Source organism: Tursiops truncatus, chromosome 3, assembly GCF_011762595.2.
Source record: "Tursiops truncatus isolate mTurTru1 chromosome 3, mTurTru1.mat.Y, whole genome shotgun sequence".
Classification (NCBI taxonomy): Eukaryota; Metazoa; Chordata; class Mammalia; order Artiodactyla; family Delphinidae; genus Tursiops; species Tursiops truncatus.
The window spans coordinates 107,234,572-107,252,487 of NC_047036.1; the positions used below are offsets into that span (position 1 = coordinate 107,234,572).

General features: G+C 39.7%; 1 protein-coding gene across 1 annotated transcript in view; it reads left to right on the top strand.

Annotated features, from left to right (window-relative positions):
- Window positions 1-434: 434 nt before the first annotated feature.
- The window catches only part of CHSY3 (chondroitin sulfate synthase 3), a 278,411-nt gene continuing 260,929 nt past the window's right edge, over window positions 435-17,916 (top strand). Inside the window, exons 1-2 of the mRNA XM_019924356.3 lie at window positions 435-1,582; window positions 4,856-5,139. Of these exons, the coding sequence (XP_019779915.2) occupies window positions 781-1,582; window positions 4,856-5,139 (1,086 nt within the window). The 5' untranslated portion in view covers window positions 435-780. The remainder of the gene's footprint in view (window positions 1,583-4,855; window positions 5,140-17,916) is intronic.

Below are 17,916 nucleotides of genomic sequence, written 5' to 3' on the forward strand. Positions count from 1 at the left end.
TTGGGGGAGGCGAACGGGAAGGGAGTTGCGGGCGCTCGTCGGGGGCTCTGGGACCCGAGCTCCGCTGATGAGGTCAGTGGAGCCGACGCGCTGGGAGGAGGGCGGCGGAGCCCCCGGACGCGGGTGTTGCGAGGCTGGCGGAGGGGCGGGACGGGACGGGAAATGGGACGGAGAACTAGGACCGGGGGAGGAGAGACGAGGGGGCGTCGGCGCTGGAAGCCGGAGGCGGCCCGACAGGGATCGTTTCCTTCCGGAGAGGAGGCCGGCTCTGGACCTAGGCGCGGGCGGGGGGCGTCCGAGGGCGGGTGACCGGGAAATATCGCGGCCCGCGCTTCCCCCGGCTGGCAGCGGTGGTGCTCGTGGCTCCTCCTCCGGGCCAGTCCGGAGCTCGGCGGCGGGGGGAGCGAGGGCGGGGGCTCGGGAAGGAGGGAGGAGGGAGGGACCAGGCGCGCAAGTGACAGGGTGGCAGCCTAGGAGCGGACGCCTTGCCGCCGCCGCTCCACCTCCTCCTCCTGCAGCTCCTCTCGCTGCCGCCGCCGCCACCGCCGGGAGAAGTTTCACTCCCGACCCTCGCTCGGAGCGGGGAGCTCGGCCAGCAGCTGCAACGCGCCGCCGGCTAGGCGTCCGGAGCGCTCAGACCCGGAGGCGGCGTCAGAGCCTGGGCTGCGGGCGGCGGCCGGGGCTGGGGGCGTTGAGGCGTAGGAGGGGCGGGTGTGAAGCGGAAGACCCTTGCGCAGCGCCGCAGCCGCTCAGCCAGCGTCAGCGCCCGGGGCAGCCGCGATGGCCGTGCGCTCCCGCCGCCCGTGGATGAGCGTGGCATTGGGGCTGGTGCTGGGCTTCACTGCCGCGTCCTGGCTCATTGCCCCCAGAGTGGCCGAGCTGAGCGAGAGGAAGAGACGCGGTTCCAGCCTCTGTTCCTACTACGGCCGCTCGGCCGCTGGCGCCGGCGCGCAGCAGCCGCTCCCTCAGCCTTATGCCCGGCAGTGGCCGGAGCAGTCGCCGCCCCCAGCGCGCCAGGAGCTCCAGGGGCCGCAGCTGCCTGAAGCAGCGCCGGGGGTAACCAGTTTTCGCAGCAGCCCCTGGCAGCAGCCACCTCCACTGCAGCAGCAGCGGCGAGGACGCGAGCCCGAAGGCGCGACGGGGCTCCCCGGAGCCCCTGTGGCCGAAGGGGAACCTGAGGAGGAGGATAGAGGCGCGGCTGGGAAGCGGAGAGGCGGTCGGCCGGGGAGTAGCCACAACGGCAGCGGAGACGGGGGCGCCGCCGCCCAGAGCTCCCGACCTCGGGATTTCTTGTACGTGGGGGTGATGACCGCGCAGAAGTACCTGGGCAGCCGCGCGCTGGCAGTGCAACGGACCTGGGCGCGCTTTATCCCCGGCCGTGTGGAGTTCTTTTCCAGCCAGCAGCCCCCCAACGCTGGGCTTGGCCACCCCCCGCCACCCCTGCCTGTCATCGCGCTGCCTGGGGTGGACGACTCCTATCCTCCCCAGAAAAAGTCCTTCATGATGATCAAGTATATGCACGACCACTACCTGGACAAGTATGAGTGGTTCATGCGCGCCGACGACGATGTCTACATTAAAGGTGACCTCCCAGCCCCTGCTGTCCCGTCTCCCCGCCTCCTTTCTCTGCCAGGAAAGCCAGCCCCTATCCCTGGCCAGCCCCTCTCTGCTTTTCTGCCAGCACGTGCTCCGGGCTCCTGCCGCCCCGAGCCGGTCGCCCCCCACCCCCGCTCGCCTCCGCCCACCATTCTTAGTCCGCTCCTCCTCCTCTCCTGCGGTCTGGACCCTCCTCACACCTGCCCAGCTTTTTTCGCCTTCCTCACTCTTGCTGCTCTGGTTTCCGCCCATCTCTTGCTACTACTCTTTGCCGTGTAGGAAGGCGAGGAAAGGGACCTCGGGGTTAAGCCTTAGGCTGTTCGCACTTTACACTGCTCTGAAAGCCCCAGGTGGTGGTAGTTTCCCTAATCGGTCCAGAGGGGCGTGTCCTCGGTGGAGAAAGGGAGGGTGGAGGATGCAGGCGGGAGCCAGTTTGGAGATCGGTGATCTTGATTATCCCCCTATCCTTTTGTTTTTACTGGATCAAGCTTAGTTTTGGAACTGGTGAGATTGAGGAATCATCTTCGCTGTCCCACACCCTTCTCTGTGCGTTTCCTTTCCTTCTGCACCACCCGCCGCTCAGTGGGGGTCCTTGAGCATCCCAGCCGCTCCCGCGCACAGCTCCTTCCAGCCACCGCAGTGCAGCCTCAAGCAGTTCCTTACGCCCCCGGCAACAACTCAGTAAAACCCTGAGGGGATGGCTGTATTGACTGGAATTGGTGGTGGGGGAAAAGGGGACAGCGCCTGCGAATTATCCAGACCCTAGGAGCTCCAAGCTGTACTAGCACACACTAGGCTGGATACTTTCCAGTCCATCTTGGTGGTTGCGGCGTTAAGCAGGGGCTGGGAAGTCCTTCCCAAAACCACGCGCAGCCCCAGCACGAGAAAACTTTGTCCGTTTTAAAAGAGGCGCGGTCCTTCACCCTGCGTGTGAGTGGCTCTGGCCAGAGATTGCTAAACTGAGCAGAGGAATGTTCTTTAGAGCGGGAGGAAATCTTTACAGTCTTGCTCTTTGCGGAGAGGAACACAAGGGAAGTAGCTAGATTGTATTGAAGGAGGGCTCCCTCTGTGTGTGTTGGTGTGTGCGTGTGTTTTTTGGCGGCCTTGGGTCTTCTTTGCTGTGCGGGCTTTATCTAGTTGCGGCGAGCGGGGGCTACTCTTCATTGCGAGCGCAGGCTTCTCATTGCGGTGGCTTCTCTTGTTGCGGAGCCCGGGCTCTAGGCACGTGGGTTTCAGTAGTTGTAGCACTCCGGCTCAGCAGCTGTGGCGCAGGGTCCTAGTTGCTCCACCGCATGTGGGATCCTCCAGGACGGGGGACTCGAACCCGTGTCTCCTGCATTGGCTGGCGGATTCCTAACCACTGAGCCACCATGGAAGCCCCTCCCTCTGTTTCTTTCCACATTTCCTAGCTTCTTGGTCAAAGGGGGGCAGCCCTTACTTAGTTTACACCACTCTAATTGTAGCCTCATTGCTTTCTCCTGATTCAGGTAGTATCTTTTACATACTCAAGGAAAAACAAACAAATAAATAAGACCCCCCCCCCAAAAAAAACCTGTCACATTTTGGTAAGGACTGCGTGTATAGAGTTAATAACTAGAGATTTCTTGGGTTTGGGTTGAGAGGAGTGAAATCCTTAGAGATGGTTGGCAGAGAAGGTACTGATTATTAGATATGAAAATAATGAATTGGATAAGTTGATACAAACATTTAAAAAAGATTGCATTCCTGGTGATTGCAGTATCTTATAGGTAGGTATAAGTTATGTAGATATCTATAATTGATAGATCCACTATCTTATAGTCCCCATGTCTTCTGTGTGTCTTTAAAATCACAAAGGTTTCCTGGCAGAAGTTTGCCACACTTTGCAGACAATTTCCAAAATGCATTAACAGCATCCACTTCTGTCATATCTTTTAGTGCTTTGAAAGATTGTCCTTCAGAACATTGAAATGCCATATTCTTTCCATTTCTATTAAGAATTAAAGGCATTTTGTGTTAAGAACCCAATAATAGTCAGCTGAAACTCACTAAATCCAAGGGGCATGGCATAGCATCAAGATAACGACTGCAGTTGCTGTGCTCATCAAAACTGATAGTAGAAATGCTGACTGGGAATGTAAAGAAGGTGACTACTTATTCCAGTATATTACTTGGTAGAGTACGAAATGCTTTGGAACTGTTTTAGCTACAGAACTTTATTTTAAAATTGTTTTTTCTGATGAACTTACAAACTATAAACCCAATTATATAAATTTTAACAAGTGTTAATTTTTTCCTAAAAGGGTACTTTCCAAAGTTCCAAAGTGTTATATTTCATGGCAAGTTTGATATTCTCTCTCTCTCTCTCTATGTATGTATGTATATACACACACATACATATGTGTATATACACACCTTTTGGGTTGTATATGACTTGAGTTTAGTTACGGACAAAACACTAAACTAAATCAATTATCAGGGTATCAGTGGTCTGCCAATCAGGGCTGAATATTAATATTTTATTTCTGAGAATTTTATCACTACTTCATACATGCTAAGAAACCTGTCTTTATTCTCCTTGTCATTATTTCACCTTTAAAAAAAATCTGATGGGCTTCCCTGGTGGCGCAGTGGTTGAGAGTCCGCCTGCCGATTCAGGGGACACGGGTTCGTGCCCCGGTCCAGGAAGATCCCACATGCTGTGGAGCGGCTGGGCCCGTGAGCCATGGCTGTTGAGCCTGCGCGTCCAGAGCCTGTGCTCCACAAAGGGAGAGGCCACAACAGTGAGAGGCCCACATACCGCAAAAAAAAAAAATCTGATGACTGTCATCAGACTTAAGGTTTTTCATTGATTAGAAGATTGATTAAATTTTATTATAATTTAACAAGAACGGCGTGTAGAGTTAATAACTAGAGATTTCTTGGGTTTGGGTTGAGAGGAGTGAAATCCTTAGAGATGGTTGGCAGAGGAAATATTGATAATTAGATATGAAAATAATGAATTGGGTAATTTGATACAAACATTTAAAAAAGAGGGCATTCCTGGTGAATGCAATATCTTATAGGTGGATAGATAGGTATATGTGATGAAAATTTTATTATAATTTAAAAATTAGTATTTTTAAAATAATGGAATATTCAAAGAGGTTTTTCTTCTTTTCAATTGTATAAGACTTGTGGGGAGTTTATGCACAATACTGGAAGTTCTTTCCCTTGCTTGGTGTGTTATAAATGATTATGAAATTAGGAAAAGGAGTGATTGTTGCGTTTCTCTTTGTAGGTGATAAGTTGGAAGAGTTTCTTAGATCACTGAATAGCAGCAAGCCCCTCTACCTGGGCCAGACTGGCCTGGGGAATATTGAAGAACTTGGAAAGCTGGGGCTGGAGCCTGGGGAGAACTTCTGCATGGGAGGACCTGGAATGATCTTCAGTCGCGAGGTTCTCAGGAGGATGGTGCCACATATCGGTGAATGCCTCAGAGAAATGTACACGACTCACGAGGACGTGGAAGTAGGAAGATGTGTTCGACGTTTTGGTGGGACTCAGTGCGTCTGGTCTTATGAGGTAAGACTTGAGCTGTGATGAAAATGTTCTCATATTACAGGTGGGTGACAATTTACAGTCTAATTCTATTTATTCTCTCTGTATCTTTGTCTTTGCTTGAAAATGATAGCAACAGCCAGTGATGGACACAAGGGCGATTGTGGGAGATGCCTTTCTTATCAGAGCTGAGGCCTGTCCAAGGCTTTCTTATTAGCGTGACCCGTAACTTTAAGCAGCAGCTTATGTTTATAGTTACATCTCTGGAAGATGCTACTTTCGCTTTATTTGCTTTATTGGTGTTTATATACATGCGTATCCGTTTCCTGTCTCTAACAAGAGGATTAATTCTGTTCTCTTGGGCTGTAGCTTTTAGCATTTTGTCCTTTGTTTGTTGTTATTTTGGTTAGGTATATAATCGCATCTCTTTGTTTTCAAATAGTTAAACTCTGTAGTTTCTTGGAAGATTCTTATGTGGAAATTTAACATACATTTTTAAAGCATAGGAAAAATTAACTCATAATGTTGTATCACTTATAATAGACTTATTCACAAAACTTTAAAAGGCATGATTATGTGGAAAAACAGAAGTTCTGACGATGTTAAGTAACTGCTTAATATTATGACTGGTTCTCTAAAATTTTGTTTTGTGTCTGCCCTCATTCCATTTTCTCAACTGCACCCATTATTTAAATAATCTGTTATGAACTGTTGTTTTATTGTAGTAATTCGTTTTATGAAATAATCTGAGGTTTTTTCCCTTCACAAATTGGTTTTGAAATGAAAAGCATTGCGTTTAAAACAGTTTTCCTGAAAGTTAATCTTAGTAAAAGTTACTTAACACTTAAATAACGTATTGCAGTTTTCACTACAGTTTGGTTTTCAAGTGGTTGGAGTTAAATGCTTTCTCAGTATCGAAGAAACATTTTATGAAAACTTGTTCCCTGTGAAGTCATTATACCTCAAGATTACACAGTCCCATTCATTTTTCTTTTAGAAATGTAATCCCACTTTCCTTAATTTAGCTTTCTTTTTTATGCATCATAATATTTACACTACGGGGAAGTATTTCTTATATTTATTACAGAAAGTAAGTATTAATAGTAACTAGTTACTTGGCATATGTGCTATGCAAATTTAAAATTATTACATACCTTCTTCCTTTTATTGATAGAAACTAATTTTCTTTTATAAAACCAACTTACGTATACCTTTATAATAAAAATGTAGATAAGCACATTATAGTTTAAAAATAGGTAATTTAATAAACTCAATGAAAAAGATTTGTCTTTCCATTTAATATAAAACTAATTGGAAGGCAAAAAAATACTTCATATGGAAAACACAGTCAGTTGATATTTGCTTACATGAAAATATTATTTTTCAGACATTGTCTCTGTATGGATGAGTAAAAAAATCATATTTTAAATAATGATGGAAAATTATTTTATCTGATGCTTTATTGCCTTAACATCACATAGAAAGTTTTAACAAACCTTTTATGTCCCTCCATTCAAGTTTTCATTGATTCTGCTGTGAAGGTACAGTCCTCACATAGCAGCCTGCCCATTCCTGATCCAAGACAGTAAAATATGCTGAGGTGACCTACATGCTCAAGAATTGATTTAATATTTTATTTATAATATAGGCATTTGTTCTGGTTAAAGGGGAGTTAATAGTAGATCTGCACCCTCTCTGTTAGAATAAGTGGAATCTTAGATCTTTTCATTAATTGACGTGAAAGAAGAGACAAAGGGAACTCCAAGTCTTGTAGGATATAACTTTATGATCACCATGTTTACATTAACTTTTGTCAATACATTTGAATTTTAGACTGACAGTTGCCCATCACTAACTTCAGAATCTGTATGAAAAAAATAATTTCTCCATTTTTTCCTAGCATTAGAAAATGTTATCTTCTAAAGGGATACTGTTTCAGAATGTTGACTTTATATTTTGCTAAGCAATTACATAGAATTGACTTTATTTTGAGATTTCAATCTTTAAAGGAGCTATTTAAACAACATTTATTTTAGAGGTGGCATTGATTTAATCCTAACCCTCACCCTAACCCTAACCCTGACCCTGAGTCTTATTTAAAGGAATAATGGAAAATTTCTTTACCAAGGAATATATTAAATATTATCTGTTAATAAATTTAGTAAAGATAAGTATACAATTAAATTATATCTAAGCATTTTAACATTAGGGTGTGTTTTACATTTCTTGGACACTGAGTAGGTAGATTGGGGCACAGCCAAACTCGGGCTTTCCAGGTCGGGTTTTAGGTTACTTGAAATGTCCAACTATGCTACTGTTCACATTATATGGAAAAATTAATCTATTCCACTCTGGGTTGGCATTCACATAAAGGTGAAATTTCACATCTGGTCATAGAATAAACTATGAAACCCATCAGTAATTTTGTTTCCATATTTCTTTTATAAGAACCATCTACAACAGAATTTTCTTAAAATTTTGAATTTTCTTTGCTAAACTTTCCATAGCTTTTAGGATTTTGTTTGACTTTTCCTCCTAATAAAAGTTCTTGCAGAGTTAACAGCGCTGTTACAGAAACATGTTCACAATTTTTGAGTTTGAATAAATGAAGCATCATGATGGAATGTTATCTTTTAAAAATGATAAACAGGCTTGCAGGTCTTGTAGGAAAAGAATTGGACAAAAATATTACAATTATTGTATAGCGTGTAGCTATTCTTGTCTATGAATTACATTATTTGAAAATCTAGGAATCTTCTAGTATTCTTTACTGCTGAATTAAAGTCTGCTTTCTCTGTGTATATATACAATTAAGCATAATATTGGCAAGAGGGAGGAGAGGGAAGGAGGGAGAGAGACAGAGAGAGACAGAGAGATAGAGGAACAGAGAGAGATAGAGAGAGGTATAAACTGAATTTGGGTTTGAGTCACCAGTCTACCACTCATTAGTTTCATTGTCTTTTTAAAATTACTTCTCTGAGCCTTGTTTAATTCAATTGAAAGCAGAGATTGTAATGGTGTCTGCCTCATAGATTTTGTAGAAGATTAAGTGAAACAGTGAAATGATCCTTGTAAAGTTCTACATAGTATCTGGCACGTAGTAAATTGTCAATAGGTGTTAGCTATTGTCGTAATACTGAATAGATCATGTATGATATTACATATAATATGGTTTCATCAATTTTATTCATTTACTAATTATTATTAATGAGTGATTCATCTATATCAAAAAGTCAGATGAAATAAAATTTTTTCCAATGAAGAATACAAGTGTAAGGTTTTTTTGGCAAAGAACAAGAAATGAGTATGTTTCAGTATTTTAGAACTATGAGGAATCCAATATTGGTAAAACATAAAGCATGGATGACTTTCAGACATGCACTACAAATATTTGCTTCAGTCTTTGAGTATCATATTAAATAACTGATCTTGAGGCTGTGGAAAACATTATTTAACAAGTGATTATTTAATATATGTATTGAAGGAATCTCAAACAGATCAGACTCTATCTACATTAAAAAAAATTACTGTACGAATTTCTAGATTAGCCTCCTTTTCTGAATTTCATTGGAATTTTTGGTAGGAAAGGAAGTCAGTAGTATCTCATTCTGCAGTCAATTCACAAGACCACCCTGGAACTTGTCTCTCAAGGCAGCTGGAAACCCCTCCTGATGTTTCCCAGATGTTTCAGGAAGTGATATATATTAATAGCTTCGGTTCTTCCTCACGATAAGGTCCTGGTGGTCTGGGAAAATATGTCTTGCTTCTTGGCCCCTTGCTCTGTTTCTTCCTCTGTCATCTCTACCTACTTTTCCTTTCTTCTGTCATTAACGAGCAATAAAATACATTACAAATGCATTTTGATATGCATTGTTTCTCATCACGTTCTCAGTAAATTAAATGCTCATGACAGGCCAACCTTGATATTCCAAGACATGACACATAGGGCCCAGGAGTGGCTTGACTTCTTCTGAAAAAAGAGGGCTTTGGTTGCTGATGGGTCTCAGACAGACTGGTTCTCTCTGTACCTGAGACCATTGGAGAGTCAGAATTGAGATCCTTCCTTCCCTACCTAGAGGTAGAAACACCTACTTTTCAAGGACATATGGCAGATGTTCATAATCATCAGACTTCGTGGGTTGCTGTTATACTCATTTATATCTTAATTGTATAAGTATAGAGGACTAACTGAAGCATGATCACGAAAAATTATTCTATGCTTTACACTCTGTGAGTGTTAGAATTTATTGGCACCTGCTGTTGGCCAAGTTCACATTTTTGGTTGAGCTCTATCTTGGCTACTGCTTTTCTAGTTATCTGAGCTACAATCTGGCAGCTTGGGAGGCTGCATATGGCTCTTAAATGTCGTTTGGCATGTGGGGTGTTTTAAGGTTTTCTTGATTTTGTTTTTTGATGCCATTAGCAGAGGCAGGCAGTCTTGAGTCCCTTCATGACCTATTGTTGTGCACCAGCCTCTTCTTGCACGTTTAGTTTAACTGCCTGGACCAGGTAGGCATAAGAGTGTTGATACTTTGAGTCAGATAATCCACACGTTGCAAATGTCATTAAAAGATTCTCTAGGAAATGAAGTAATTTTCTAGTGAGAATGAGATGTGTATTTTAAATAGTTTACAGAGAATTAAGTTTTTCAAACTTGGCTGTTTAGAGTTGTAAATCGTATAATACAGTTACACTTTCTTTGTTATAGGTATTTTTTAGTAAATTACTAGACTAGTGAGGAGTAGAAAGTTCTCACTGTTGAAAAATTATTTGTACAATTCATTTTCATTCTGTGTCTTAGCAGAATGAGAAGTTCCTTTTCTTTGGTTTTTGTTTTAATGAGATCACTTACATTAAAGCATTAAAATAATTTCAATGATTCTTCTTCTCCCTGTGAGGGAGTTTTGCATTTCATCCATCTAAGAGTCATTTTCAGAATAGTGTGTATTTATCTTTTTAATGTTAGCAGTTAAATGGAGCCAAAAAATATGTATCTTTATTTTGTCTAATTAAATGTTGTTCCAAAGCAAACAGAGTTCCATGTTGATGGAAATACTTCCCTGTGGCTTAAAAAATCATTTCTTATGACTAAACCGATTTTTAATAGATTTCTTAAAGAGTTAATTTCACACCAGAATGTCTTATGTCTAATCTTGGCCCCCTGAAGGCTGTAAACACCCTAGAAAATTCCATTATTTCACCAAAGGATATATTCTGGAAGTGTTTCCCAGGGCTTGTAATACCAGAGAACTATACCATAAAAAATGTAACTACATACAAATTCTTGGTAACATAACCATTAAGGTTAAAATATCTGTCCCATTCTTATAGGGCTGTCACACATCCTTCTTAGCTTCTTTCTGTTACTTATGAGCTTCCCTTTTCTGTAATGCTAATTTTACTGTATCATGAACATGGTTTATGCCGCTAAAGTATATTAATATCTATGAAAGAAGTATAAGTCTGGGATTTTTACCTAAAATTCAGTCCTTCAAAAATTCAGTCTTTTCTTGGTTCTAATTCAGTCATATTTAGTTTTTAACTTAACTAAAAGTAGTGAGCTTCTCACACCTACTCTTCCCACCCCCATTCCACTTGTCAGATGAAATCATCCCGCATTGATTTTATGAAATCTCTTTTCTGCCACACTGCTTCCTTCATTGTACAAAATAAAATTGCATTGTGAGTTGAAGGACAAACTTGGTACAGTTTCTCCATGTTTTGTAGTCTTAGCTAGTCTGTTTTCATTGTTAACTAATGCGTTACCACCTGAATTCTGACAATGTGTGTTTTCCAACAGTTGTGAAAAATGCAAAGTTTGGAAGATGCTTCCACGCAATTTGAAATGAGTTCCATGATAACATAAACACTCACATTAGTTAAAAACTTTGAATACTCTTCCTCCTTAATTGATCAAAAGTATTCTAATTTCCTGAAAAAATTTCTAGTCAGTTTTCTACTTCCACTTCCTTTGTCTTGGTTTCCAAAAAGCTATGTGAGAAACATTCATTTCAATCTCTTTTCCAGCTAGTGAATTAATGAATTAGTGCTCAACATACAAAAAAATGTAATCTATCATATAACTATACTGCATTTTACTTTGACTATAGCATGTTACTTCTTTTGCACAAAATATATTAAAAGTAACTTTTAATAAGGTGTTTAAGCTAAACATAAACTTCATTTAAATAAAATCAGTGTCTTGAATCATATGAGTCATTATTTGATATTATTGAGCAATAGGAAAACATGTAAACTGAAAAATTGAGGGGCTGCAGTTCCTCAGAATTCTCATGCTCTTTTCATTTACTGTCCTGTTAAACAATACTCTCGTGAAGGCTTGAGCACAAATAAATCAGTTTGAGTCATGACATACGTTTAATGTTAGCCTGTCTTGCAAAGGCGTTGGACATTTATAGTATAAAAAGCATGTTACAAGTTTCTAAATTAACTGAATGAAAATAATATATTTATTTAAAAAATTCAGCCGGCATTGTTTTGGGAACTAATGAATGAAATGGATTTCTTAATATTCTGAGATTTTAAAATCTTCACTCACCATTTATAATTTTGAAAGCTGTATCCCTCATTCTTCACAGTCAGTGGTAGTTGAACTCTTCATTATCCCTTTCTGTTTCATTCATTTTTATTGTAGAGCGTATTTATTTATAGAGTAGATGGTTTAAAGAAATATACAGATTAATAAAAGTAACATACAATAAAATAAAATTAAAATGTGAAGAAATAAGGGAAAAAGGAAGACATATATAGAAAAATAAGAAAAAAAAAAAGGAAAAATACATGTTGAGTTCCTTTTTTCCTGGCATTAAAGAGAACCCTAGCTTGACTTGATACTAAGACCTGGGAGAAATCTTCCCCATGGAGCAGACAGGGGTTCTGAGGGATCACATACTCAGCACCACTTCTTTGATAAGTAGAATAGTATGATTTGCTTGGCTGTTTCTAATAAATTCCCTCAATATAAACCAAGACTGTAATGCACAAGGGCAGTTCTTCATCTACTTAGAGACAGTGCAATTATGGTCAGGTACACCATTGTTGGATAACTTCCGTGACTGTATTTTAAAATTCAGAATACTTTTCAGAGAGCCGTCTATGGGTATTACTTCTCGGGCAAATGTTTTGTATTAGGTTGGCCAACAGGAAATTTGAATTATGCATATTCTCTGGTGAAAACCCAGAGTGTAGCCATTGTGTCCTTGATTAAGGGAAGATCTGTGGTTGTGCTTTCCTCAGCAAGATCATGGACCAGATGGTGACCCCACCTGAGGAGCCGTGAGTCAGGCCCAAGAGAATTCCTAATAACTCGGCCTTGAGTTATCAGTGTGGTTACCTAGCTTTTGAGCTAATTATTAGAAGTGTCTTTTTTTTTGCAGTACACGGGCCTCTCACTGTTGTGGCCTCTCCCGTTGCGGAGCACAGGCTCCGGACGTGCAGGCTCAGCGGCCATGGCTCACGGGCCCAGCCGCCCCGCGGCATGTGGGATCTTCCCGGACCGGGGCACGAGCCCGTGTCCCCTGCATCGGTAGGTGGACTCTCAACCACTGCGCCACCAGGGAAGCCCTAGAAGTGTCTTTTTTCATAAATTTAATAATTATACTTCTATCAGTTATATAAATAATTATATATTTATTAAATTTACTATATAATTTAATTTTAATGTAAAGTTTTGCATGCACAGATTAAAATATTTAAAGATCATCATTTTAATGATGAAACAATGTTTTAATCTAATAGTCTATTATACAAAAATAAATTTTAAATGAAATAAGATTATTTAATATTCATGATGAGTATCTTAAAATGTGAACAAAAATATAGGGTGAAAATAAATTTAAGTATTCTGCTTTAGAATTCAGTCATCTCACATCTTAAAAGCCAGTTGATTTCATTTGCTCAAAAACATTTATTGAGCACGTTCTATAAGCAGTGGACACACAGACCTTCCTTTTCCTCATGGAGCCCCCAGGGAGGAGAACTCAGGCTTCTAACCAATCTCTGCTTTCACATCTGATACAGAGTTGGGTTTCCCATCTCTGTCATCCTTCTCAATCTTTTTCCTTCTAAGTCATGAAAGCTCCAGTTGGGTCCAACATTGGTACCTGTCTTGGAACTAGGATCAAATGATTCTTATTTTAATTAAGTGAGCATCTTCCTCTCATTTGTATTACTGTCTCCTGAAGAGGAGAAAACCAAAGACGTGTTTAGTAATTTTATGGCATATTAATATATTTTGTGCCTGTTATATAGCACAGAACACCAGGATTTTGTTTTTTAATTAAGTCTGGCACGATACTACCTGGCTTCAAATCCCAGCTCTGCCATTCACTAGCTGAATGGCCTTAGTCAAGTTACTTAACTTCTCAGTGCCTTAGTTTCCTTATCTGTCGAATGGATATAACAACAGTACTTACCTCACAACACTGTTGTGAAGATTAAATGAGTTAATGTATATAGCAGCACTCAGAATAATACCCGGCAGTGTTAAGCATTCTGTAACTGTTAGCTATTTTTGCAGAAGCAGAATGGCATAAAATAGTGCCAACTTTACAGAGCCATTGCGAGGAATAAAAAGGTCAATGTATTAGAAGCCCTTAGAATAATGCTTGATATGTACTAATTCCTATATAACTGTTAACTATTATTAATATTTTCCAATTTACAATGTTCATATTCTTTTTTTCCTCTCATGGGAAAGAAATAATGTTGACTGGAAAGCGTTTATTGCAACTGTCTTCTGAAAGCTGGGCTTTGCTGTAGTAGGGAGGGTGCTGATTCAGTGGTTCTCTGCCCTGACTGCGCAATGGAGTCCCCTGGGGGACTTTGAAAAAATTCTGGTGATGGAACCCATCCCTGACTCATTATATCAGAGTCTTTTACAGGTGAGGCCTGTAGCATGGGTAGTGTTAAAAACTTCCCAGGTGATTCTAATGGGGCTCTAGGGTTTAGACCTTTGTATAAATTATTTTTTATTAATTTTGTTTTCAAATATCCAAGCCATTCTTAACTATTCCATAAATGTTATATTTTCCTTTTGGGAAAAATTATAGGAAAGGAATCAGCACTTCTGCATTTCTTTCTATGTCTATTACTCGTCTGTTCCAGAGAGTTAGTCACTGGATTTAAAGACAATGAATATAAAGCCATCACTCACAATTGTATGTTTCCTCATGGTCTGATTTTCATGGTTCATATATATTACTTTTTTGTTTTAGAAAAATACAAGATTGATTTTAAACATATTTAGAAAAAAATACATTGTTTATTCATGAAAGGCTTAGGGTGTTACTGATGGTTTTATTTATTACATTTGAATAACTATATAGTAATAGAGCTCTTAAAGTATAGGTGGAATGTTTTCATTGACTTGTTTGCTTTAACAATGACTTTTTGAATTGGAGCTCAAAAGGAAAAAAGGTATCAGTGATCCATTTCATTGAGTACAGAAACCAAAACTTACTTAAAAACTTAAATGAATAACTTTGATTTCAGCCAGTTATTCTCAGATATTTCCTTGTCCACTGCTATAGCTGACTGCTATAATGGAGGGAAGTATAAGACACACAGGAATGTAAGGGAAGAAGTTCCCAAGGAGAACAGGAAAATGCAGTGCTTCCTCCAAACTAGAAGTAATGCACAGGGACATTGCCAGGTGAATGGGGATACATGGGAAGGCAAAGGTGGAAGAATAGCATGATAGCAAATAGTGTGTTTGATTCAAGCATATCTGGTGGCAGGAGACATGAGGCTCAAAAGCTGTTGGTAGATCTTGATTGTGAAAGGCCCTGTATGTCATCCTCAAAGGTTTAGAGTATACCTTGTAGATCAGTGATTCTTAGAATTAGTGGGGGTGATGTAATTGGTTTAGATCCACTTATTATGGAGCCCATGAATAGTATGTTAAAAATCTTTCTGGGTGATTCTAATGAGCAGTCAGAGTGAAAAATCTGTTCCATAATTTGGAGCTTTGAAGAATACTTCATAGGTAACCATGATCAGATTACCGTTCAGTGGCTGGAGCATGGAAGGATGGATTAGATGAATGGAAGGATGGATTATCTCTTGTGCCTAGAGATAGTGACACAAGACAGTTAGGAGGCTGTTGCCCCAGACCAAATGAGAGATGAGTCTTGATCAAAGAGTCAAAGTGGAAGTGGAGGTGAGGAGAAGGAATTGAGAGGTAATGAGGAGAGAGAATTGACCAAAGTAGGTGATTGGTGAGATGTAAGGGTGGAATGGGGGAAAGTTTAAGGTGACTCCTAGGTTTTGGACTCAGGTGATGGTATTATAATATTCCTAGCAATAGGGAGTAATGGAAGAAGAGTAGTTTTCGGTGATTGGTGTATTTGAGGCATGAGCAGAGAAGAAGTGACTTCTATTTTGGGTACATTGAGTCTCGCTCATCATTCATTTATTCAGCAAATACTTACTGAGCACCTGATACTCCAGGCACTTTTCTAGGCGCAGGAGTTAGAGCAGTCAAAAAGAAAGAACAAATAGACAAAAGTCCTTGCCTTATTTTCTAGAGGGGAAAGACAGTCAATAAGCAGGGGAGGGGCTAAGGGATGCAGGATGATGGGTGTGCAGTCTTAAATAGGATTGTTTGGTGGGCCTCACTGAGATGATATTTGAGCCATGCAGATATCTGAGGGAGAAGCCTTCCAGCCAAAAACAGTAGGTGGACAAGTCCCCAGGGAAATGTATTTGGCAGGTCAAGAACTAGCCAGAAGGCAAGAGAAACTAGAGTTGAGAAGGTGCTGGGAGAGTAGTAAAATGTGAGATCAGAGAGGAAAAGGGGTGAGAGATGATGGGTCAGGTATCATACATGGCTTTGTAGCCCTTTGTAAATATTTGAAAAGTGAGGCCCACATAGCTTGAACAACTTTCCCAGATTATATAGGCAGGAGTATTGCTCTGTTGTATTATCAGACTGCATGTTGATTATATACATACCAATTATGTGTATTATATCATATTTAGTATAAATGTATATCTGTATATATAAAACATTTCTTAATGTATGAGCTTGTGAAGACATTTAATGGGGAGTCACAGGGGTGCTTTATTACTAAAAGGCCAGTAAGTGGATAATGAGCATAAAGCATAATAAATGTTAAGTTATGAATTTGGACTTCCATTTATTGTGTGATTTACCAGATCTTTTACGCAATATTTTATGTCATTGTGTAGATTTTTGCAATAAGACTGCAAAACAAATTTTGGGTCATTAAAGCATATGGCATGGAACTTTATCGTATAGTATTATTTGGCAGTGGAACAAGTTCTTTTCCTTGAAAATTTAAGATAGCAGTTTATTGCATATTTACATGACATCATTTGTTATACCTGGAGGTTATTCTTATAGAATCATTTTATAACACTTCTATCTGAAATGGCTTTAGATCAATGTTCCACATCTCTTAGGATACGTCTTCCTTTGTCAAACTGGAGTTTCAGATTTATGAACATATAATTCTGTTTTGTGTCTCAATTAATTGCACTGTAGGTGCTTCTGCTACAAGTAGATTTATAGCAGGATAATTTTAGATTAATTACATAGCATATAAATCCATCATCCCCATATAACTGCTTACATTAAGATTCATGTGTTTACCTTATGGTTGTTTAAAATTCTGCATTTCTCTTATTTAACCTATATCTTGTCTTGGTTTCCCTTTTTTAAATTAAATATTCTTAAAGATTTACGAAGTTATGGTCAAATTACAGAAAGAACATCTCCTAACTTTGGAAAGTCTGTATAGAGACCCACCACAGTCAAATAATCTTTGTTAATCAGTATTTGTTCTTCTGACAATATATTTTATAGTAGTGTTTGTAAATGTTTATTTTCATTGGTTGTAAGTGTGTAACTGATGATTACTTTTGCTAGTGTACACATTTGTTACACATGCATTACCATATTTATATATTCAGTCGAGTAAATTCTACATATGGATTGTCTAACAGTCAATTGTAAAAATAATTTCAAGTCCATTATAATTGACTTGTTTTTTCATTTAAAGAGCATTTAACAGTATACCATAAATTAATTTTTTGAAACCTAAGCAATATAATGAATGGCATTGTATTAATTGAAACACATAATCATTATAATATAATTATGATAGTTCTATAATAAAATAAAATTCTTGAATCAGACCCTATAAATGTAGGCATTTTCGATGAGGTCCTGTAAGTCCATAATTTAAATAAATTTTATTTTTCTGTCCTTTTTTCTACCTAACTTCTAATTTTCTTAATCTTAACTAAATTTTAATTTTCTATCCTTTATTTCCCTAATATTTCTTTGTTTTCTAGAGTTCATAGTGTTAAGATGGTATTATCAGATTTTATTCCACCTCAGTCCATTTTTAGATTGATTCCTTATCTTACAAAATACAACCACAATGACCTAATATTCTGGACACGTTATGAAGCTTCATTACACTTTTCTTGTAAAACTGAATTGCTAGATTAAGAGAGAAAATATGACATCTTATTTCCGTTTTGACACTTTTAACAAAGTGTCACATGAAGTAGGTTTAGTGTTCATAGATGCGAATAGAAACCTAGCAAACACTCTCAAAATAGTCAAGGCTTAAAAAACTTAAATCTCATTTGAATTAGACCAAAGTTCCATTTTGTCAAATACATCATTTTGAAGAATTGCTTGAAACAGTTGATAATAAGTGTAATTGATTTTACCAAATTTGGCAAGACAGTTGTAAAATGTGTCTGAAAATACTGGAAGATCTGTTCCATTGCTTTCCAGGTGTTACT